Below are 24,933 nucleotides of genomic sequence, written 5' to 3'. Positions count from 1 at the left end.
ATTAGTTCTCATTATGCATCATATATTTAGAAAGCAAATTAAGAACGTTTTTTCCAAAATAAAAATAATTTGCAATTTCAAAGTTTAATAAATGCACAAAGCAAAGTAAACTTCAGCAGCATTTAATTTACTAGTCACCTTGTATTAAATTTTAACAAAGTTGAATTTATGATTTGAAATACATGCATAAATTTTTATTACAATTGCGGCAAAATTCAAACATATACTATTCATAAATTTATTTTTTTGTGATGAAAGTTTTAATTTTTGGATTATGCAATTACTAGCATATGTTGCACGAGGCAAACTTTCAAAAAGTGTCTTGTTTACATTCAGAATCAAGAACGTGCGTAAGAGATGATCAATCTGTGTTACGCATTATTAATTGAAATGATAAGATTATTTTAATTAGCTATGCAAATTAAAACGCTATTGTAATAAATTTCCAATTGTTACACAATAGTGGAAAAATATAATCAAGGACATGGGTAGATATATTTTATTATTTTCTATCAATCATTGCTGCAATAAATCAATGCAATTTTATCAGTATGGTTAATTTTTTTTAGGTATGTTATCGTCACAACAACCTATAAGATCTTTTGAGTTCTGATCTCTGTTCAAATCCTATATATATATATATATATATATATATATATATATATATATACCTAATAAAGGTAGGTTTAATCAAAACAATGCGAAAGTGGAAACAATGTTGCACAACTAATATTTGTAATAATAATAATGATAATTTAGTCAATTTAGCACATTATTGAATGGATATTATATTTATTTCAGTTGAAGGAATCAATAACAAAATTATATTTGGATTTTTTCTTTTATTCGAAAGATAACATATGTTTTGAAAATTAATATTAGTATATAAATGTCAAATATTTTGTCCTCAAATGTCCTCAAATATAATTTTTATGCCAAAATTGGCTTCAGAGCCTTGAGGTCTATAAATGCCAAGGTTCAATGCCTTGACTTGCAGACGGATAAACGGACATACATCATGAACCACAAAACAATCGTAAATTATTTATATAATATCTGTATTAAATCGGCGATTGTACATAATATTGTAGTTCCTCACTGAAATAAAATTAAATTCTAAACGAAAGAGTATTACTCATAAAAATAGTCATTTTGATGCGAATTTCAATTTGAGAAACAGTCGATTGAGATGATTCTCAGAAAGGCTATTTTCACTTGAAAATAAATTCAATTTTAATCTATAGTGTTAATGAATACTTGATATCGTGTTGTCTGAATCGCCTGTTCAAACCAGGAACTTCTGGAAGTCACTACAGCACTACAAATTTCCTAAATCATTTTATAATAAATAATTAACCATATAGCCATATTAATACTAAAATGGGATTGATCTACAAACAATCTGATGTATCGAAAAAGTAAGTAAAGAATGGTTTTAAAAATCATCGCATCAAATTAATCCGAGTCCAATTTAACTATATTACATTTAGAGATTCAATCAGAGATTTAAGCATCGTTGGATCCAACAATTGACCATCAATAATATTGCCCCAGTATATGAACAGTTATTTATATAAAGGTTAAACTGCGGCATCATTGGCAGCTGGCGGAATCTATATGTTCATGAAACCCTTATGTAACCAATATCCAAAAATTAGATTCTAATAAGTATAATTTTGGTCCTTGAAAATCGTCATGGATAGCTAAAAGCAGAAAAATACACATTTGACGCATGTGTTATGTTAATTTTCAAGAATAACGAGTACAAGATATAATAACTAGTATTAACATATTCATGCACTAAAGTATTAAACTATTATAAACTATTCTTATTAAATTATTTTTGATTATAAAGAAATGCGCATTTGTTATTGAATTAATAATATCTGATCGAGTAAACAACAACAATTTCAATAAGTGGACAATTTAATCTAAAATGGCGCATAACACGAGAGAAAACACAGCAGATAAAAGACAAAAGCATCAGTTTAATTTATCATAGGAGTTAACATGAAAAACTAATATCACATACTTACCATTTCACTAATTTATTTAAAGGGTTCTAGATTTATATTTATTTTACTTTCACTCATTTGTACACACTATAAAACATTACTACCTTTAGTTCGCCCTTGACCGGCACTTACGCAACTACATTTGTGATGACTCTCAGCTACCCAAATTTACCAACATTTAAAACCAGAAAACGCAATGTAAAAACATAGAATAACAACCTGACAAATATTTAGATTGTATCGATTTATCGACAGTTGTTATCTATTTCAAAGAGTTCAAAACCTTTTATATGGGATTTATTACAAACAATTAGGTAGTTAGCATAGGGCTCACATGTAGGTGGGTGGTTAAAACGACTGCAGCTCAATCAGAGGTACCGGATCAATTCCATTTCGAAGAGCTTGATGTCAAGCAGTAGTGACATGGTTTTCAACTTCGAAATATTGATAGCAATATATTTTCAAGTGACAATCCGACATTGCTGCATCAATAAATATTCGTCCTTTTACAGAAATTGTAATAATAAAATTTATCACACAGAGATAAAATAACTGCCAGAGTTGCCATCTGTAAAACCGACGTAGTTTTAGGTCAATCAGCAGAATAGCTTAAAGAGTTGTTAATTGCAGTTCAAAACAATAAAAAATGATTGGTGACATGTATCTATTGTAAAATGAATTAACTTGAATTGAATAAGTCGTATAACTATTGTATTGAATTATATTTATTGTAATTATATGGAAATAAAGCACAAAAGACAAACAAACTTTTTACATTTAATTTTTTGGTCATTTGGATCAACATCATGTTGATCATCTTAAGGGGGCGTCTAATGACACGTGATCGTTTTTTTTAGGAATTTTTAAACCGCCCCTTATCTTTGGTGATACCTTGTAATATTTAAAATTACCCGCCTCTCCCACCAAACATCACATGTATTTTTAGTTAGATAAAATTCTTTGAACAAATTCTAAGAATTTACGAAAAAATCGTATTTTTATACATTTTTTTTAAATTTAGGTAAAAAATAAATACTCGTAATATCTTACTAGTCCTCGCCCTCCCCCACGCGATTTTTTGTGATTTTTTATCAAATCCTTGAGGGGGATTATTAGATATCAAGCAGTAGTGATATTAGATTTATACTTGGAAGTAAGTTTTCCATTAGGATGTTATGTGGACAAAGTTCTTCTTGCTACATATCATAATTAGATCAATACCCTTATATAAAAAAATGCATCAGATAGAAATTTGGCAGCCGCTGGGTTGTATTCTAGTTAATACTAGGTAAGAACTGGCGGTATATAAAATATATATATATATAAATCTAAAACTTAGTATTTAGACTATTTCCGGACTCGATTATACCAAAATCATGCTCATATAATTTGTGCAAAAAAAAACCTTTTTAGTAATATCATTATACAAAATTTTATAAAAGGAAAAGATATAACTTTTCAAGAAAAGTGCAACTGTTTTATACAATATCAGCGGCTTAGTAATAAAATTCATCACACAGAGATGAGATAACTGTTTGTTTTTCCACCTGTAATGCTAATACATAAGGCTAATATATATAACTTTTTTAATACTTTTTTCAACTTAATTTACACGTGGCAGGTTATTTTACATGCAATTTTTAAATTGAAAAACCAATACAGATTTAACGTAAAAAAATTCAAACTGTGCTAACATTTTCTGTTTGTGGAAAGATAGGATCTGAAAGAGTAAGTGAATACCGATTTGTTTTTTAATTTGAATACGACATTAGATAAATTTACCAATATCGGTTCTCGAAATTGTAAATAATTAGAAGTAATAATAATAAATTAATAAATGGACGCTACTGATAGTTCCTGATCGACAAGTTCTGATCGAATGTCGTAGTGGGAGAATATAAACGGAGAGCGATCGAGCGTTTAGCACAGTTTGTTTGCAACACTGAAAGTGTAGCGACTTAGCGCGAAATTCAAAGCAAATAGTCTTAATTGAATCATTTTTATTTTAAAGTTTAAATCATATTGTATGTGTCAATGAATAGGGAAACTTTGGGATTTCTTAGGACCAATTACAACCCCTGGTGAGTACATAAAAACTATACTTTTTGTATATTTTGATACTGCTTTCTAATAAAAACTCAATCCAGTTAGCCAATCATCGCAAATGTTGTTTGTCGTTTCACAAATATTACTTTTATGAAATATATGTATATGCATATAAAACCTGTGTTTCGAATGTATTTGTAAAATTCTTTACACATAGACGCTTTTACTGTAGTATATGTTCAAAACTGGATTTGACATATAAATAGGGAATTTGTTATGCGACTACGTAAACAAATATGTGAAAAAGTTTTATGTTAAATGATAATGTTTTTGTTATTAGGCCTTGAATTACAATTTTTGTTCGATTATAAAAATCTAATTAGTTTGTCTAATTCGTGGTTTCATTGCATAAACGTGTAATTATATATAATGATTCGACATATGTTCGACATGAATAGACCCAATTTATATTATTTATGAATTGTAATATTTTTTAACCAATTATTATTATTACATTATTAATTATTATTTATAACGATACAAAAATAAGTACTATTATATTATTAGAAAATTAATAAACAAAACTGCTAACAAATATGCAAAATTGTGATCGTTCACACTAGCGTCCTTTTAAAAAGAAAATATTGCTAATAATTGCAACGTGCACTCAAAATCAAATTATTTATATATTAAATTTTTATTACAGTTTGTCTAAAAGTCAATGCACCCGCCGAAAACACTGTAAAGGAAACACAGGCAACCACCTCGAAATCTACGTCCTCACACACATCCAGCACGTTCCATAGCTTGATAAATTCTGAAAAACGGTCTGAAATTTAACTAACGACGACCCGGATACCTGAATTGATTTAGACAGCACTGGTACATAATAAATCGTGATAAAATTAATTCAAAGTAGCACCCAAAAACCACCGAACTTTGCACGAAATTACGTTTTGTTCTCAAAAAAGAAAAAGGAAATAAATCAAGATGGTCCAAGGCGAGAAATACCTGGCAACCAAGTCCTTGTCTATTGACAACTCTCACAAGAAGAGTGGATTCGACGCTGTGCAAAAACGCGAGGAGGAGAAAAGGCAGCAGGCCAGGAAGGAGCAGGAGCAGAAAGCTAAATATGGAGCCTGGGGTCCTGTTTTCAAAGACAGGGAAACTTTTGCCAGCATGCACTTCTGTTGAAAACATAAAATTTTATATGGAATAATAATTTTGTTTTATAAAATACTAGCATACTAACAAAAGGTAAATTGTGGATTTCAATATATTATTTCTAATCAATATCAGCAAATAATGGATTTATCTAATATTTCTTTGATTCAATTGTGCGAAGTTGTAATCTCAAATATAAAGTTATATGTATAATAAAACATATTATTAGAAACTGGAAATATTTTATAAAAATCTATTAAAAAACTCTTATATTTCATTATTGAGTTATTTGTTTTGCTATTTATAATGACTTAAGAAATTTATTTAAATAAAGCATAATATTTAAATTCTTTATGTTGATAGAAATTTTTTGCAACATAAATCTCATAGTCTGTGAGATAGTCGCAAATAATTAACTGCACTGCAAACGTAATGTATTATTCATATTATACAGAAAATATAATATATTCAGAATACTTTATAATAATTAGTCGAATCATAAAATATAAACTGGTTATCCTCAAACAAATGTACAAAGTCGAATACTACTGGTTAGGAAACGTGGTTTTGTTAGCATCACATATTTCTTTATCTGATTTCATATTACCTATACTTTATAAAAATGATATTATTGTTATATAATTTTAAAAAATATAAACCATGCCCAAAAATAATGCCAATCTTATTTTTGCAGGACTAACATGATTCTACCTTGGACCTAAATACAATACTCAAATAAATTGGAACAAAACAGAGACGGCAACGCTTTAATGTACTAATAATAACTAATATCTAATAAATTATCCTTTAATCATAAAATATGTCTTTATTCAAAGTTTTATCGAAACAATTAATGGACTAATTTGTTATAGATCTTATGCGAATATACGTATTATAATTATCTTTACATTGGCATAAATGCGAGAGTTCATGCATAACTAAAATGTATAAATGGTTATTCAAATTTTTGGTACTTTATTTAAAGTTGCAAAATATAATCGATCTGGGAGAGCAGATCGATAATATTCAGCATTTTATTTCTAATATTGACCAAACCGGTGTTTTAAAATATGAATTTATATCTAAATATCCGTATATATTGATCTAAACTATAAAACTATAAAATCTACAGTGCAGTGTATCAACTATATAAATTATCTTTAAATATACACTTAAATACTTAAGTTATATACTGACATATTATGGCACAAAAGGTTTTATAATTGCTTTTTCTTTTTTTGTTTTTCTCTTGTGATATAGAAATTCAGCAGATATCACAAAACCAGCTAGTAAAAATCCTGCAATAATAAAAATTCTAGAATATACAGCAGGTAATAAATTAATAAATTTTATAATACTCGTATATATTCAAGAACAGAAACATAAGCTTTTGAATTGAGAGGTAGTAATTTTCATTTCTATTATTTATGAGGTATTGTAGAATCTATACTGAAAGCGCAAACAGATATATTTAAATAAACCTATTTTTATTTTATTCCATAATTATTACTAAAGTCTTACCAAGAAAAAGTACAAAAAATGAGCCCTGCATATCGTCCATGTTAACAGTATGATTTTGGACTTCTGATGATTTACCACTATTCCAGCAACGATCTTTCTTTGGGAGGTAAGAAGCAAGCCATTTCTGTATCAGGCCCATCTGGTGCATCCTTTTCAATCTTTGAAATAAAAATATGGTAATTGTCACAAAACGAAAATCAAAAAATAATAAAATGAAATCAATATATATTTAGTAAAATTAAACGTCACGGATCAATTTCTTCTGAATCTTCAAAAACCCAAAAATTTTCAGAACATTGAGACTGAAATATATTGAATTTTTTACCTTAATGATATTTGTACAGCAAAATTTCAAAATACTTTTAGAATCCTTTGTCAGTATGCACCAACCATATTCAAATTTGTATAATTATTATATTAGTTAATGCAAATCAAATCAACTCACGTTTCAAATATATCAACTTACCAATGACATTTTGAATTTATATTAGTAAGATAAAACTACAAGTCATGCATAACATTATTAATATTAAATTTTATGTTTTTATTAAACTTACTCTTGGTTTATTACTGGAAGATATGGACTATCTTTGTTTATGAGCATACCTATCCGCTCATCTATAAATTCTTCAGACGCTAAAACAAAAATGCATCGGTTGACAATATATTTAAAAAAATGTGCAATATAAGATAAAATATTACATAAAGCAAAGTCGCAACCATCGGTTTGAAGAAATTCTTTTTTCATTATGTATTGCAAATTTATCTTCCAATCAACAAATACATGTTTTCCTTGGCGGACCATCTCAATCATGTCCTCGTTTTCGGAATCAGCAAACTGGGCATCACGCCGTAGATCTGTATATTTTTGTTGATCTGTTGTCTAAAATTTATGGTAAATTGTGTGTACCGTACCAGATTTTACAATTAATAAATATTATATAAATTATTTCCTTACTTTGAGGTGATATTCTAAGTATGTGCCTTTTCTAATAGTCCACGATACGGTTTCTTTGTTTTTTATCAATTGTTCCACCGACGTGATGGCAATATCAATTTTAGGAAACGTTAAAAATGCAACAAGATTACCACAATAAGTTGTAATTACTACCAATACCACCAGCCACCAAGTACCAATAATGAGTCTTGCGCTGTCTGCTTCAGGAAGATGCATACCACCTGAGAACAAATAATATAAAATTTATTTTTATATTATTAAACCTATTTATTTTATAGTATTAAACCTTGTTGAAGTAGAGCGCCATACATATACCACAAGCAATTTTGCATGGATTTTAATCCTCCTTGTCTGGCTACTCCATAATATTCATAAAATGGACTAAATCTATGCATTATATACAATAAGGGTCCCATTACTATAACGGAAAATCCAAGACACAGCCACGTCTGTAAACGGAAATATATCAAATATGAATGTTGAAGTTCCAATGACTTTATGTATTAAAAACTATATAATATATATAGTAAATATTTTAAATAATATGGTAAGCTCAGCGAAGATCGAATAATAATTTGAAATACTATGCTAAGATTTTTAAGTACATACTATTGTTTATTTTACAAAAATATATTAATATAAGTTTGATCTAATAAAATCATATATATATATATATATATATATATATATATATATATATATATATATATCACTTCTTACATCATATGTAAATGGAAGCATAAAGAGCAGCGCCCTGGATAACTCTCCTGGTCTAGACACTAAAAATGAGTAAGGTTGCACACTAATTGGCATTGTGAAATTGACACCCATTGCCTTTTTCTTTTCATCAATTGTTGTAGCTGCTGCTCCCAATAAAACTCTATTTGATTTCACGACCTTCAGAAGGCTTGGTGGGAGTTGGTAGGTTGGGAACTCTTGCGGCAGACCGAGGGCTGAAGTAGCATTAGTAACCTACATAAAAAAATAAAGTTATTATTTACGTTCATTTAAAAATTTACGATTATTTATTTAAAAATCTTGAACATTTCCATGGGCGATTACATTTGCATGTGCTTCCTTAGGCCCAAATTGTTTATCTTTATCTTTGTCTTTTGTGTCGTTCTTTTTATCAACTGGAACAATCGTAACACTGTAACTAAAATTTAAAAACAAATTTAGAATAATATTTATATTTTATAATTTTTTGGTTTATACCAACCTGAAATTTAAATTAATTGACAATTGATCCATTATATCAAACACGACACCTTTATATTGTGCGGGTACTCCGGATTCATTATAAGCTATTATTTGCCATGGTGGGTTCTAAAAAAAAGTTGATCATTAATATGTTTTAAACAAATAATAAATTAAATATTTTAAAATTAAAGTTTACATGTTTTTATTCATTACTCACGTGATATGTGACAATAGGCATTACTTTTCCCCGAAAACCATTCATTATATGAGGAAATAAATAATCAGTCATTGATAACCCATCGGTAGGTCGCCAAAAACCTGCCTGTATTAATTGAATGTTTCAAAATACAAAAATACAAAAAATATATAATTACTGGGTATAAAATGCAATAAGTCATTATAAAAAAATTATAATACTAATTACGTTCATAAGAGAATCAGAGACTTCAGTATCATCTAAAATGTAAGCGCGACCCCAAGTTTCCGAAGACCGGAGCATCCACCTGGTGCAGTTTCCACATTCACTCTTTTGTTTAATGAATTTCTAAAATAAATAAATAAATTTTTTCACTATATCAGTAATTATGTCATGAGTTAGTAGCATTCTTGGTCAGAAGACATTTTATTAAGAATCGGTATTTCATGACCGGTAATTGCCAAACTATTAATATATTGATGCCTGATGTAAATATTGCACTAAACATACCGTCGGAACCTAACCATTATTATAAAGTTCTTGGATTTGTATGGTATTTAAGATTCGTGTTTAATCTATGTATAATATAATTGTTGGAAATAGTTACCTTCATATGCTTAAGAAGAGCATCTCTTCTTTCGCGTCTGTTGGGCCTAATTGATTCCCATTCTTCGTCTGATACCTGGTTATACAACTCTCGTTCTTCAGCAATGCATTTATCCAAAGCATGAATAAATCCACGAAAATATTCACGCATATAACATTCTCTACCCATCTGTATAAACAATATATTTTGATTATAAAGGATGAAACATTGTTATCATTACGGTATTAGTAATATTTAAAATATACCAAATTTTACCTTTTAAGGATGGTAAGGATTAATTATGAGGAAAATTCATAACATGCAATTAATGTAAAATAAAATTAATATAATAAAAATAAATTAAAAAATAATTAAAATAAAATTCACCAATAAATAAAATTGTTGTGTGCCGGAATGCTTCATCATTCAGAACGACGATAAAGGAAGACAATCTAAGTAAAGCATATCAGCAATACAATAAATATCGCAGTGAATTAGTAAAATTTAGTATATTCTAACCTGGCATTCTTGTCTGGAAGGTCTGCTAAAATTACTAACAAAAGCAATATTAAAACCCTCTCCTATACGTTTGCTGAACTTTAAAACAGGATCGCGAATGGCATCACTATCTGCAACAACGTACAACCATTGCGTCAAAGTGTTAACAATTCTCAACTCTGCAGCAATATCCATAAATGATTCCAATTGCTGGCGACCAATAATAACAAGAAACGTCTTTCCTACAATTTAAAACAAAATTGAGTAATGTTCTGTATCCAATTTTTTGTGGTATGGCGGATGTATGATTTACCGATACGTCCCATTGGTAGATTTGCTAATAGTTCAATTATAGCCTCTCTGCGTTCTTTTTCGTGTTTTTCAGCCCTCATAGTAAAAATAGAAACTGCGGTAGGAGCAGTAGTTTCATCCGGTAATTCAGATGATAAAGCTGTTACTACACGACTTACCATATCACGATCTGAACAATATTAAAGTACATTATAATCAATTAATATTTTTGTTTTAATTATTATATTGCTTACTCAAAGTATCATCATGTATTATATTTGCAGACTTCCAGTCAAGACCTTTTCCACTTCGCATATCTAGAAGAATCTGTGCCATCTCAAATCCAGGCTCCAACAAGGGTACTGATAATACACCAAAATCACCTGTACAAAATGACGTATGATTAGATATTTGTAAATTATTTAAAACAGAGTTTAATATACTGATATTATATAATTATTTATAACCTGGAGGTCTGGCACAATCTGCATCTGTTATCGCCATAACTAAAATTTCTTCTTCTGCTGCAGCAGCATGCAAGAGTTTAGTATTATGGCAGTTGGCCATGCTAAGTATAGCTGTGAAACCTATTGTACAAAATAATGTAATTAATAAAAATATTTTATAATTAGTAAAATAATTCAAAATTATTTTAATTACTGATAGGAGTATATATCATTATGATTATATGAAATTTTCGCATAAACTTACAAAATGATTTATTAATATATAAAAAGTGTAGTATATACTCGTATACTATATAATTGTAATTTTATAACTTAATTAATTGTTGAACTAATAATTAATCACCTTCAAAATAAATTTACAATTGTAATATATTGGTAAAAGATTAATACTAGTTGATGATTTACAACATTTATTCTATAATCATTAGCAAATCCCATGGACATTTTAGTGAATTTTAAAAGTATACAGAAATACAAAGCTCGAAGAAACGAGTTCATGCAATCTAAACCTGACCTTGGAACCTTGAATGCGCTATCTAGGTTTTCAGGTTACTACCCTTACATATTTAATCACCCCCAGTAGTAGTAGTATAGTAACATCATGAAACACAATAAACTTCAATCGAGAAGCCTTTACAATTCAATTGATAAGCAATGAAATTCTAACTTAATTTTAAAATGAAATAAACTGTTTAAAACTGAAAATAAACCGGTCTTTATAAATTTAATCTATATAAATTATCTATTTGCTCCGAAATTAAAAAAATAATTTGTATGAAAAAAAAATTTATATACCTCTTTTCAAGTTGATGTTACTCCAAGAAAAATATTGAATATTTAATCCGCCGTTTTTCATTTCTTCTCTCAATACTTGTTCCGCAATAGCTTTCATTGTAGATAAAATATCTTCATATGAGTCTCCCAAATATTCCCAATCCAATATTATAGCTGTGAAATAAATAATAAGCTATTAAAGCATAAAAAATATTTTAATATTTATTTGGATTAATTTTTTAGATATAATTAATACATCAATTTATGTAAATTGGCAGAAAACTAGATTATGTTTAATGGAATTGAATAAACTGAATTGGCTGATGAAATAGAAAAAAGTAAGAATAAGCTTTAAATGCATAATTTATAGTAAATATATAACTTTTATGTATTAAAATAAGCAAATTAATAGAGTACGACATTATGCCATAAACAAATTCAAATAAATAGTGATAATGCGTACTTATTAAACGAATAAATAAATTTAATGTAATGTAATTTAACTTTGCCATATTTTATATGATGTTTTTGTTAAATTTTTTCATAAGGTGCTTGATTTATAATATTACAAACTCACCATATGTTTACATTAAGTTAAGCATATGTTTTTTAACAAATTGCGATTAAATTCATTCTCCTGGCTGCCAAAGTGAAACATAAATAATGTAATTTAAAAAACTTCGTGAATATAACGAAGTATTATCATAAAGTTATGTATATTATAAAGCACCAAATAAATAGTAGATACAATATAATAACGCTTTTTTTGGGTTTAAAATAAGAAGAGTTAAAATTTGGTACATCAATATTTTTTACATAATACATTTTCTACTTAATTTAATATAATAAATCAAAACGCTATTAATAATATATGCTATACGTATAACATTAATCAAGTGAAAGAATTATTTATAACGGATTTTCAATTATCAATAATAAATTTTGTTTTATGTCGGTTTTCATAACGCCTCAAACTTGTTTCCATGGTTGCGGTAAAAACAATTGTCATATGTTCCCCTGACGACAGCATTGATTTAATATTTTCATTTGTTTTCTAAACGTGCAACTTATAAAAATATTTTAATAATTTTTTTGGAAAGTATATTTTTTTAAATCAAGATGCTGAAATTTCAATTGATGACAGAACAAGACCGCAAGGAAGCGGCAAAAATAGAACGAAAGCGGCAAATTGAAGCCGAACGCAAAAAAAGAATATTCAATGCCAGAGCCCGTCTGATAGGTGTCGATTATTGCGCTTTGGAAAAGCAGATCAAGGAAAATCATGATCGAAGGACACAAGAAAGGGCCCAAGAGGAAGCTTTTTATAAACAACAATGTAGGACGCTGGAATTAGCCAATGAAATGGGTAATGAATAATTAAATTAGTCATTGGACGGATGAAGTTTTCAGAAATTATTTTTATTAGTTTTTGCAGGATGTAGAAATATTTGGTTTAGTGTTATAAATATTCGTGTATTATCTATTAACTGAGTTCAATCCTATATCAGGCAGGATGATATAAATTTTCTGTTAGACCTCAAATATATACTCAAGTGAGAATCAAAAAATACTACTAAATAGAGTCATAATATGTCACAACTACTATAGGACAACTACTGGGTAGTCTTCTAAATAATCCGCTAAGATAGCCTAACAACTGCTTAACATCCATAATATGAACAGATACTAATTGAAAAAATCTTCAAAAATATTCTTATTAGAATAGTATTTGTCTGCTTCATATGTTAATAATTCACTCCAAAGTCAATAAAACTCGCTAAACCTTATAGAAATAATTTATCGCGATACAAAAATTGAGCATTAATCAAACAAATTACTGCAGTAATGTATTGTAATAATTGCAACAATCGATTAAATGATTGACTATTAGATTTTAATATGCAATAGTAGCAATAGTTAAATAAGTTAAATATCAAGATTGAGATTTCTAATCTTTTATAAATTTAGTTTAGATTTTTATAATTTAAATAAATTCTTCTTCAATGGATTGAATTTTAAAGAGATTCTTTTTGAACCGGTTGTACTCACATATAACAATTTATTTCGTCACTATAACAATTTATCGATAGAAGATTCCACATTCATTCCATATTCTGAAAAATTTATATAATTTTCAAAATAAATATAGCTACAATAATAATCAATTTGTGTTTAACTTATTGTTACAGAAAGGAGAGAAAGAGAAGCAAAAAAGCGTATAGAAATGGAAATTAATGAATTTCGAAAAGTATTTCAGCGTCCTGAGGATAGAAGAGAATTTGATTTGTATGACCCAGATGGGATGAAAAAATCGTTGCCAATTAGATTAAATGACGATGATCCAAGAATGGGTCCATCGTCTATTCAGAAATTTGAAGGTAATTATATAAATAAATAGGTGTGTACAAGTGTTTATATGTGTAAAAATGCTTTATTACTGTGAAAGTCATATCAAAGCTTAAAAGTTTCAAAAATAAATTTTCTTTTATCTTTTTAGGAGAAGATTTATTCGGCGAAGCACGTGCTAAGATCCAGAAGGAGCAGCTGCACGCTTGGCTTGGACAACAAATGCAAGAACGGGAAAATGCTGAAAAGAATCGCAAAACCGCGGAAGAAGCATATCAGGCTGCAATAGTAGCTCGAGACAATCGCGCTGTCGAACTAGATATGATGGAACAAGAATGCAGGAGAAAATTAATGGAAGCAACTGCACAATACAATGCTGCCTTAGCTGCAGAGCAAGAAACTGAAAGAATCATACGTGCCAAGCAAGAAGAAGAAGATAATTTGGCAGAGATTTACAATAATGTTACCAGCCCGATGTTGTGCGAGGAAGCCAGCCAGGCCCAAAGCAGTATGGGCGAACATAGGAAAATTGGCTACATGTACAAAGGAATGACCCAACGTGAAAAGGACGAAATAAAAGCTGAACAACGCAGGCAGATTGAAGATAACCGAATTAAGCAAGTTATGGAAGCTCAATACAAGAAGGATTGGGACACTTTAGCTTTGAGAATTTCCAAGCAAGCAGTTCTCAAAGAACGTCAGCAAGAGAGAGAACAGAAGGAATACGAAAGGGCGGTTCGTGAAGAAAATGAACGATTGAATCAAGAACAAAAATCGAGGAAGGAATATATGGATAAAGTAGTTTTTACAAACGAACCAACAGCCGCGTATTTTGAACAATTCAACACATCTAGTCGTTGAAATTTGTCGCATTTATTTTTTTACCCTAAACCTGTAGTAAAATATAAATTCAAAATTAAACGCAGTGAAAATTCATTCGTGTCAAAAGTAATTAAAAAAAATCAATTACGATTTTATTAAATTGGTGTATTATTTTATTAAGCTTAAATAATAAGAAATATTAAGGTCAATTCGCAATTATCAATCAATAAGTAGTTTCTCGTAATTTGATGAATCATATTTCTTTGAATTATGTTTTTCCAATATAATCGTAATGAAAGTTATATGGTATGAGTTTATTTGTAATACATATTTATTGTCTCATCACTAAAATATCAATCATAACATTTTGTTTGTTAAATTACATTGGTAGCAATAAAGTGTTTCAGTAAAAAGTGATATTTGTGGTTAAATTGTTCTACAATTATAATACAAAAAAATAGTTATCTATAAATTATACGAATATAACAAAATATTCAAAAATTGAAAGCTTATAAAATACCCTCGCAAATATACTTTAAGATAAAAATAGTAATTGGAGTATTTATTGTTTACTATCATTAACGTGGTTTCTATAATTGGGCTGTGAAACGACCTTTACTAAATGAACGAATGATTGAAATGAAATAATAAAATAACCGAAATATGAATACTAGCATATTCTAAATGCCGAGTAATTATAAAACATTGTTTGATAAACTTAATTTAATTTTAAGTTTTGCATAAAATATATAATGACTAGTGGGGTGTATAGCATCGTGCCTTAAGGCAAATTGCTGGAACTTTCCGTACCGTAACGAAATGTTCAAGGAATACTGAATGTTTTCAAATAGATTATTATAAATATTGTAACATTGTCTAATATTTATAAAAATTATCTAAACTAAATTGCAAATTTAAAATTATTTGTTTAAGTTATATTAGAACTTTAGTCAGAATAAAAATAATATCTGAATTATTTTCGCTGAAAAACTAAAAAAAAATCCAAAATCAATTATTTTGTTAAGAGAAGCAGAAAGTTCTTAAAATCATTTAAATCGGACGCTTAGTTCTCTCAAAAATTGCCATTTTTTATATATTTAGCTCAGTATCTTCGAAATGGCTGGGCCTGCCTTTACCAAAAACTCATAAACACTTCTCCCAATAATTACTAATTGAATGTTTTTTATATCATTCAAATCGGATACTCCGTTCTCTCAAAAAGTCGATTTATATTTTCTGCATTCTTTGCTCCGTATCTCCGAAACGGCTGGACCTGCTTGCGCCAAAAACTAATCAGCTCTTTCCCCTATCAATAGGAATCGAATGTTTTTTGAACCATTCAAAACGGTTTATCCGTGCGCCCACAAACGTGACTGAAAATTTGTATCCATACATACATACACACACACACACACATCCATTTTCTGAGGTATGCCAAAACGTTCAGAAACCTTCAAAACGTCGAGAAATGTAACAATTTTCAATTTTGATTTTCGGCCCAGTACAATAACTTACCCTACGGGAAGTTAAAAATAACATGAACTATAAGTCTAGACAACTGTACAACATGCAGCAGTTAGTATTTATGTTAAATAGGTAGCAAATATAAATTTTTAAATAAAATTTATAGACTCACCCATTGTGGCGTTGCTAGATATGAGCGAATCCAATCCATATACAGGGTTCCGTATCAATATCAAACACAATTGAACAAATGCAACACCATGTACCAACATGTTAGTTTAAACGACGGATGTCAAATAACACACATGTCGTCGAGCGATGTATCGCACCAGACTTTTTAACGTTATTATTTGTAACTTTATTATTAATAATCCAACACCTGCAATTATGAATTTCATAACGAAATGTGCAGGTGCGTTTCTGATTGAATTTGTGATGTGACTACCGGACGAGAATTCAAACAGTCTCGGCATAACCATGGCATTTTCTCGCTGAGGGTTGGAAAAAAGGTCAGCTTGCGGCGCTCGTGCAAATTTAATGGAGTTTTGGAATCAATCAGTGCAATATATAGGCCACAAGAATGTGGATCACTAGGCCACATCTGCCGCGATAAAACACATATCATAATAAAACTGATAATCTATTGAAAATTGTTCAATAGAGTCAGGAATGACGTAAGTCTCTCATAAAATAAAGAAGCGTTGTCGGAAATAGGGAGCCTGCGTGATGATTGGAAATTAATAAATCATATATATATATATATATATATATATATATATATTTATATATACAGGGCCGGTCCTGGGATACTCAGCGTCCACATGCCATTTTTTTTTGAGCTATTTATATTCTATTGAACAAACCATAGAGAACAAAAAAAAATTTACCCTTTCATTATTAAACATAACACTGGTACTTCATGTCAAATTATTTTAATTTAATTTTTCATTATTTAAAATATCTAAAATTGCACCGTAAACTTCTGCTGATATTGTGAGAACCTAATTGTATGTATTCATCTATACTTTACCATCGTGTATCAGATTGTTGCCTTGAAGTTTGAAAAATATTGTCCAAGATTAGTAAAAGATGCAAAGAAATTATATATTTTTTGAATGATATTGAAAAAACTATATTATAAATTTCATATCCGAATATCGTTTTGGCGCCCCCTAAGGCTTGCGCCCGCATTTTTTGCATACATTACGTTCAAGGTAGGACCGGCCCTCAAACTTTTTTTTCTTCAATACTTATTTGATAAATTTGAATTCAAAGAACTAATTCATTTATTCTTTAAAGCAAAACATGATTCAATGATTAAGTATTAGTACAATTTAACGTATTTCCGAATAAATATACAAATACACGCTAACAATATTAATAAAATTTATACAATTAAGACAAACACAAATATTTTTCATATATTTCGAGTTACTGTAAAAGTTCAGAAGGTACTTCACGTGGTATTAACACTTTGCGTCCGCTACATTGCTGTTTTTCGCTATAAATAAATTAACAAATTTTACTATTGTTGGGGATGATAGGTTTGAATGTAACTATCTTGAAAAAAAATTTATCCTATGCGGTTTAAATTTAAGTTTAGGTTGTTAGGTTGCTAATAATTTAAAGTACTTAAAGACCAAAGTTTTAAGTACAACTTAAAGCTTTGGTCAAACTGTGACCATTTTTCGGTTATGGTGGTTGAGTTTTTTTTATTTTTTTTTCATTTGAACTTTGAAACCATGATCGTAAATAACATTTCTAAGAACACATTAAAAAAGGAAGACACCACTACAACAAGTTTCCTAGAACTAAGACTATTGTTAAACTATGAATTAAAAATTCTCAAAATTGATGACTTTGGAAGGCCTTCTTCTAAAAAATGCACTAAAGTGCCTTGGCAAGGTTTATTATAAATGTTCAAAAATATTCAAAATTAAACACAATAACCAAACAATAATGATCACGGTGTGATAAAAATAATTTTTAACCTAATGGCCATTAGGGATATTTTTCTCTAGTTTTTTTGATGAGAGTTACCACGATTTCTTACTACTTTCATTACTTGCAAATTAAACTTATGATTATTTTCATATAATCATAATAATAATTGTAAAATTATTACTTCCGTTATTACTTTCCAGCTTTCCTTCTTTTCGGCTCGTATTTGTCGAATAAGTCTTTATCAATAATGTATATTCCAACACCACTGTCTACCAGTTTTAATTTCGATAGTATCAATTCCATCTCTCTTATTGTATCAAACTGAAATTAAAATTATGTTTTATATTTGTTACATTTTGGAAGAAATTAATTCAAAAAAATGTTCAATTTTGATACCTGCTCATATACGTATGTTGTAACTATAAAATCTGAAGTATGGGCATCTTTTAACTTATCAGATGTTTCTTGCAAATGAATAATTTTCTGAAATAAATTTTCAATACAAAAAATAATTATATACTATTGACTAAGATGGAAAGCAAAAAAAAAAGATTCCATTATATAATTACACCGGTAACATCTCGCTCTAAATTTAATGCAAAAGAAACAGCTGATGCAGCATCTGTGAGTTTCATATTTTCAGGAGTTTTGATTGGAGTAAACTCCACAGTTGCACCTCTGGCATTCAAAAAATTCACTAAAGTCATTGCATGTTGAGTTTCATCTTCTGACATAAACATGAAATAACTATAAAAACCCGGTAAAGCAACCTATTGAAAATAATTATTAAAGAATTCATTAGCAAAACCGGAAATAAATTCAGAAATTATTGCAAGGAATATAAAAATAATGCATATTTTAATTCGAGAAAAATAAGAAATTATAATTTTTAAACACTTACATCACTGCGATCGAAAAAACTTGCAATGTTCATATATGTATAGCTTGCAAACAACTCCCAATTTATCTGGACGTTTACCGCACGAACTAAGCCTGGTGTCATGGTGCATTTTTTGCATATCATTTCCTTTGTATCGGTACATTCACCAGAAGCGGCTGTTTGAACAACGAAAATTAGTAAAAATAGCTAAAAATAATTGTTTCAATAGCCTAATTTAACTTTTACACTTTTACATTTCACAACAAATTAAATTTCACTCAAAATATTAAGCACAAGACAATAATAACATTTATAAGTATGTGCACGTTTACTTTTAGAATATTACTTGTATTTATAAAACCTGAAACAATTTAAGGCTAAATTAAGCAGAATACAAGTGCAAAAACATGTTTTTAATTAATAATTTTTATTCTCAATATTATTTGTATTGCATTATAATGTCACGGAAAACAGGTAATTTTACCAAAAATTTGGAAAAGCATTTTGGACTTGCATCTGATGAAAATTATTTTAAAATTTATTCTTACAACAAAATGATCTAAAATGAATTATGTTTCCAGTGGACAAGTTTCTTCCTGATGGTCTTCCCCAAGCTGATGCCGCAGTTCGCAATGGTGTACTACAGGCATCTTCGCCCCTTTGAGGCGAACTCATAGGTTGAGCTTTATCTCTTAAGTCATCTTTATCTTTATAATTAAAAGATCTATCGGGATATCTTCCTGGCCCTGTATGAGATCTATCATTTTTATCGATCTGCGCCTCATTAATCAGTTGTATTAGTTTCACAACTCTAAGATCTTCAAGAATTATTGGTTTATCGGAAGTCATCATGAGTCGAATGTATTCTATGACTGCGCCGAGACGAGCGTTCTTTTTGGCAATGTCTTGCTCGGCTATCTCTTTAGGAGTTTTGACATGGACATTATTCAGTTTTATACCAGGTTTGTCGAGATTTTCGTCCGGTTCCGTCATTGTGCCGTAAGAACGATAACGACCTAGACTACTGCCGACGTTGCGGTTTTGAACTTCTTGAAAGGCAAATAAACAAGGGGAACACTTCTTCAAAACTGTATTTGATTTTGATGTTATAACTGTGAACAAATTTTTTGAATAAGTAACTTATTTGTTCAAAATTTCACTTATGCCAACACGTGACGGTAACAATAATTAACAAGTCACTATAAATCATCACTAATGAAAAAACAAATTTATTACTATCATTGTATATATATATATATATATATATAATTATTACATTGTTCACCCATTGATTCCATATTTCGTCCGCATCTCAACACGTTTTTAATACCCTCGACACATGCTCTTCGTACAAATGCATCCATTTTTAATTGAGAATACATGTTAACAATTCTTTGATTTACAATTTAAAGCAACTAATAAAATTATTTTCAAAAACAACATTAAACTTTTGATTTAAAAAAATATGAACTTTGTCATTTACTTGCTCAAACGATAAAAAAATATAATTTTTGTCACTATCATTAAATAAATGTGTTATGCGAAATGAAAAAAACAATATACAGTTTGAGAATAAGATGTCAAATTGAATTTGTCATTCTATTAATTTGGTGATCAAGTAAGTTTTGATATTTTAAGTATATCATTATTTACCCAGAATAACTATAATAATAATACGAAATAAAACATCATATTGATTGGAATCACAGTGAAAAAAATAGATAATTTGTTAAATCAACATATTGACAGCAGTTTCTGAAAAGTAATATTATCTTTCTATTATAGTAATATTACCTTTTCATTATTCTCTTTCCTTTTATGTTCACATACTTTAATTTGGATAAATCATTATAGTTATCATCGATTAACAAAGAAAGAAATTCTTTGTATAATAAATTAATTTTTTTTTTATTAAATACTTATAAAATACATCTTTCATCCACTGTTCAATAAATTACTTAATAAAATTGGCTATAGTAAAAAATATAATAAATGAAAACTTTCAGTCCTTTTAAATAATCATTGAAGAGTTCAAGTTATTTTCAATAACATTTAAACTATCACTACTATATTCAATTTTATTTTGTGGTATTATTACTATATCCATTTCATTCTTTGCATTTGATGAATGTGCTGATAAATAATGATTTTGCAAAGTTTGTGCCTGAAAAGCAAAGAAAGTTCTCAATTTAATTTCTAGACAGTATAAATATAAATAATATAAATTATTACATACCAATTTAAAAACCCGATTGCATATGTTGCACTTAAACTGTTTAGAAGGCTCATGCACAATCTGATGCTTATACAAAGATGAATATTCAGTAAATCGTTTTCCACAAGACTAAAATATTTGGAATTACACATTATCAAAATATAAATTTAATACGTACTATAATTAAGCAAATGCTATAAATTTTTGACAAAGGACTATCAATAGTTTATAATTGTTCGCATAAACAGCTAGAGAAATAGATAATGAAATAGTGTAAATAAGACTTCAAGTATACTCCTACTAAATTCAACATTCAATCTTGCATTATAGTTACCTCAACTGCACAAGCATAAGGTTTGAGCCCAGTATGAATACGCTCATGATTCCTATAATTTGTTGTTGACGAAAATCTTTTATCACAATATTTACATGCATATGGACGCTCTCCCGTGTGGGTACGCATATGAACTTTCATAATATTTGAAGTAGTAAAGCTTCTATCACACCCATCTATTAAACAAGTAAATGGTCTTTCACCTATAATATAAAATTTGATCAATGCTTTAAAGCAATTATATTAGGACGTGCTGAATAGTTAATTTATACACGCAAGCTCTACATAAGCAAAAACCATTACAAAAAAAAATCATCATTCATTATCAAAAATTAATCATTCATGTCATAACATACATTGTATATATATATTGAGAAATCATAATTTATGATGATTATTTAATTAATGTGATTTAAGCATTTTAATTTAAATTAGTAACTGCTTCCAACTTTGTCATAAAACTAGCAATCAATAAAATTACTTTATATTTATTTAATAAATCTTAATTAATGATACCTACCTGTATGAGTTCTAACATGCTTCTGCAAATCTCCAGATGTTTTGAACCCTTTTTTACAATTTTCAAAAAAGCATTCAAAAGGTCTGGCTCCTGTATGTGTTCTGCAATGAGTTTTCAGAGAATAACTTGTTGCAAATGATCGACTGCAGGTTTTGCAAACGTAAGGTCGTTCTCCAGTGTGAACTCTTTCATGCACCTGCAACAAAAACAAAACCCCACCTAAATTGAATATTACTTATATCATGTGTTATAGCTTGTGTTAAATAATTTTATTTAAACAAGCTAAATTAATTATTCTTTAAAAGAAGTTGCAATAAGATTGTAATTCAATAAAATTATGGTAGAATTAAATACAAGTAAAAATAACAAACAAAAAAACAACAAAGATTGTCAAGGATTAAAATCTATAATATTGATAAAATGCAATTATAAAATTTCTTAAGTTCTAAATTACCCTTAGGTGATGTTTTGTGGTATATCTTCTTTCACAGCCTTTGTAAGTGCAAGCATATTTTTTTCCATGCAATTCTTCTTCAACCTCTGCTGAAACTGGAGGACTTTCACTTGATGAACCATTAATTTCATAAACTAAATCATCACCCACAACTTGTTCATTTAACACTTGGTTTTGAATAAAATTCAATTCTGTATCATTCAAATCTAGCATTTCAGAATTCAAAGAATCAGCTGCTAAAAATGCCTGGGTTCCATCTGCTAGCATCACCGTTCTTAAATTACTTTTGCTAAACGTTTGAAAATCATCATTCAGGGGAATTGAAACATCATTTAGAAAGCTGGTCTGATCTATTTCCGAGCTCATGAGAAGAGCGTTTTCTTCATTGAATTCAAGAATATAAAAATCATTAGAATCATCAGTTACAATGCCTGATGAGTCATTAGATACAAATAGTCTCAATACTGGAGGTTCTGTTGAAATTGTAGCCATGTCTGCTTCAGAAACATTTGCAAACTTATCTTCCATCGTTTAAAATTAATTATTTATTTTTCATCTGGAATAAAAAATAACAAAAAATACTATAATATTGAATACTTCAGTCGTATTTAGAATATTACCCTTTCAAATTCAATAAATAATAAAAGTAGGTGCGAAATCACTCACAATGATACTCACATCTAAACACGCCGTAATAATTGTACAATTTTTTCGTTAGGTATTTTTATTCCATAATCTAATTGAATTATGGAAATTATAACAATACAACAAAATTATGAAAAACTCTCAAATTGCTAATTAACTTAATTTATTGTTGTTCCATATTTTTGACACATACAGATAACCTAAAACTTATTGGTGATGGCCGTCGAATAAAGCACCGTTTATTGAACCGTTTTTTTTTTTTCGTTAATTTCGTTCTTCTCGTTAAAAATAAAATATAGTGTCCATAGATAAAGAAGAGTATATAAAGATGTGTAACTTCAGAGTTGTCGATCAATAAACAGCCCCACAAAAAGCGCCAATTTTAAATTTAAACTTTAACAAGCTATGCAAAGCTATGAATATAGGGTCATCCTAGCTTTCACCGTTAGCTATACTAGCTAACAGCTAACGGTGTAAGCTCATGAGAAAGTAAAAATCAATCTAAAATTTTTCAATTCAATTTTAATGGTACCTTTGATCAGTTTTATTTACTACAAAAAATATAAAAGTTATAGTGGACTTAAACCAAATTGAGCAACATATATCTGTGTGTCTGTTTTTTTGTTAGTAAAGTACCTAGACAATATAATAGTATCTATCACCCACAGCACCCACCCCAGTTTAGTTTAGTTTAGTTTAGTTTTATATATATATAATATATATATATAATATATATATATATATATATATATAGATAAAAGAAGAGTATGGAATAGAGAAACCAAGACCCATAGATAAAAGATGAGTGCCAAGACCTTCTTTATAAGTTTTTGGTTTTTAGTGATGAATCTGAGGCGCCGGTTTCGTTATCGCTCTACTTTTCAAAATTTTATTTGGTCCAATATGCTTATATGGTTTTATTTGCCTGATTTGGCCTGATCGCTCTGCTTCTGTCTTCAGAAGACTGTTTTTATATTTTAGAAAAAATATCACAAGCTAAAATGTATAAATAAATTGCAAATAACAATATTTTGTTATTTATTCCTGATATTACCATTATAAAAGATATGAGATCAAATCAATAAAACCAAATAAAGCAACAAACATCACTACAGTTTTAAATACACATAATTCATCACAACAATTTCTATTCGACTCTAACTAGTTACAGTAATTTAGTAAACATAATATTAATAAAATACTCTATATTAATGCAATGTTAATATAAACGAATTCTTAGGAATATATAATGCCAAATACACAAACATTATATAAATCAAAATTTTATTGTTTAATTCATGTAACAATAAAATAATTAAATTAAATAATTCTTTCTCATTTAATTCTTTGATAACAACAACAGATATCGATGTCAATTCGAAAGCAATACAATTTTTTCAGGAAATCACCAACAAACAAATATACTATTAAATAAAATCATAAAGTCTTACTTTCTTCTAGAATGCTTTAAACTTCAAAAAAATTGTTCGAAAAATAAGAAATATGTTGTTAAAACAATTTATGTTAAATATCAAGATAAATAACTTTCTGAGAAAAATGGCGATACTTCTCATTGTTTGCGCCAAGTACATT

The 24,933-nt window shown here is 28.6% G+C and overlaps 2 protein-coding genes and 1 long non-coding RNA gene across 4 annotated transcripts; 1 reads left to right on the top strand and 2 right to left on the bottom strand.

Annotated features, from left to right (window-relative positions):
• Nucleotides 1–3,962: 3,962 nt before the first annotated feature.
• On the top strand, nt 3,963–5,989 carry LOC113370522. The gene is made up of 3 exons (XR_003366571.1): nt 3,963–4,096; nt 4,768–5,318; nt 5,920–5,989. It is a non-coding gene; the product is annotated as an uncharacterized LOC113370522 (long non-coding RNA).
• A 436-nt stretch (nt 5,990–6,425) lies between these two features.
• Nucleotides 6,426–16,620, bottom strand: LOC113371070 (ionotropic receptor 93a-like). Its single transcript, XM_026611717.1, has 18 exons — nt 16,521–16,620; nt 11,738–11,890; nt 10,943–11,062; nt 10,730–10,858; nt 10,498–10,665; nt 10,206–10,426; nt 9,708–9,875; nt 9,317–9,448; nt 9,122–9,241; nt 8,924–9,030; nt 8,767–8,860; nt 8,425–8,676; nt 7,991–8,153; nt 7,705–7,925; nt 7,449–7,629; nt 7,304–7,382; nt 6,747–6,904; nt 6,426–6,523 (listed from the first exon to the last, which is right to left on the bottom strand). Exons 1-18 carry the CDS (start codon nt 16,618–16,620, stop codon nt 6,426–6,428), a joined length of 2,664 nt encoding a protein of 887 aa, XP_026467502.1.
• A 4,563-nt stretch (nt 16,621–21,183) lies between these two features.
• Nucleotides 21,184–23,559, bottom strand: LOC113370556 (zinc finger protein 76-like). Of its 2 annotated transcripts, none has more exons than XM_026611244.1 (6): nt 23,316–23,559; nt 22,696–23,251; nt 22,242–22,437; nt 21,722–21,924; nt 21,409–21,516; nt 21,184–21,336 (listed from the first exon to the last, which is right to left on the bottom strand). In XM_026611244.1, the coding sequence occupies exons 2-6, from the start codon at nt 23,221–23,223 to the stop codon at nt 21,184–21,186; spliced, it is 1,188 nt and encodes a 395-aa protein (XP_026467029.1). In that variant the 5' UTR covers nt 23,224–23,251; nt 23,316–23,559. The 2 variants fall into 2 exon arrangements, with proteins under 2 accessions (XP_026467029.1, XP_026467028.1); XM_026611243.1 differs by having other exon boundaries at nt 23,374–23,559.
• Between the last annotated feature and the right edge of the window lie 1,374 nt (nt 23,560–24,933).

The sequence above is a fragment of the Ctenocephalides felis genome, unplaced genomic scaffold, assembly GCF_003426905.1.
Source record: "Ctenocephalides felis isolate EL2017-DRISC unplaced genomic scaffold, ASM342690v1 CF-g0.4_SCAFFOLD_01492, whole genome shotgun sequence".
NCBI lineage: Eukaryota > Metazoa > Arthropoda > Insecta > Siphonaptera > Pulicidae > Ctenocephalides > Ctenocephalides felis.
Note: the sequence above shows the minus strand (reverse complement) of the source record. Positions and strands in the feature narration are given on the sequence as shown.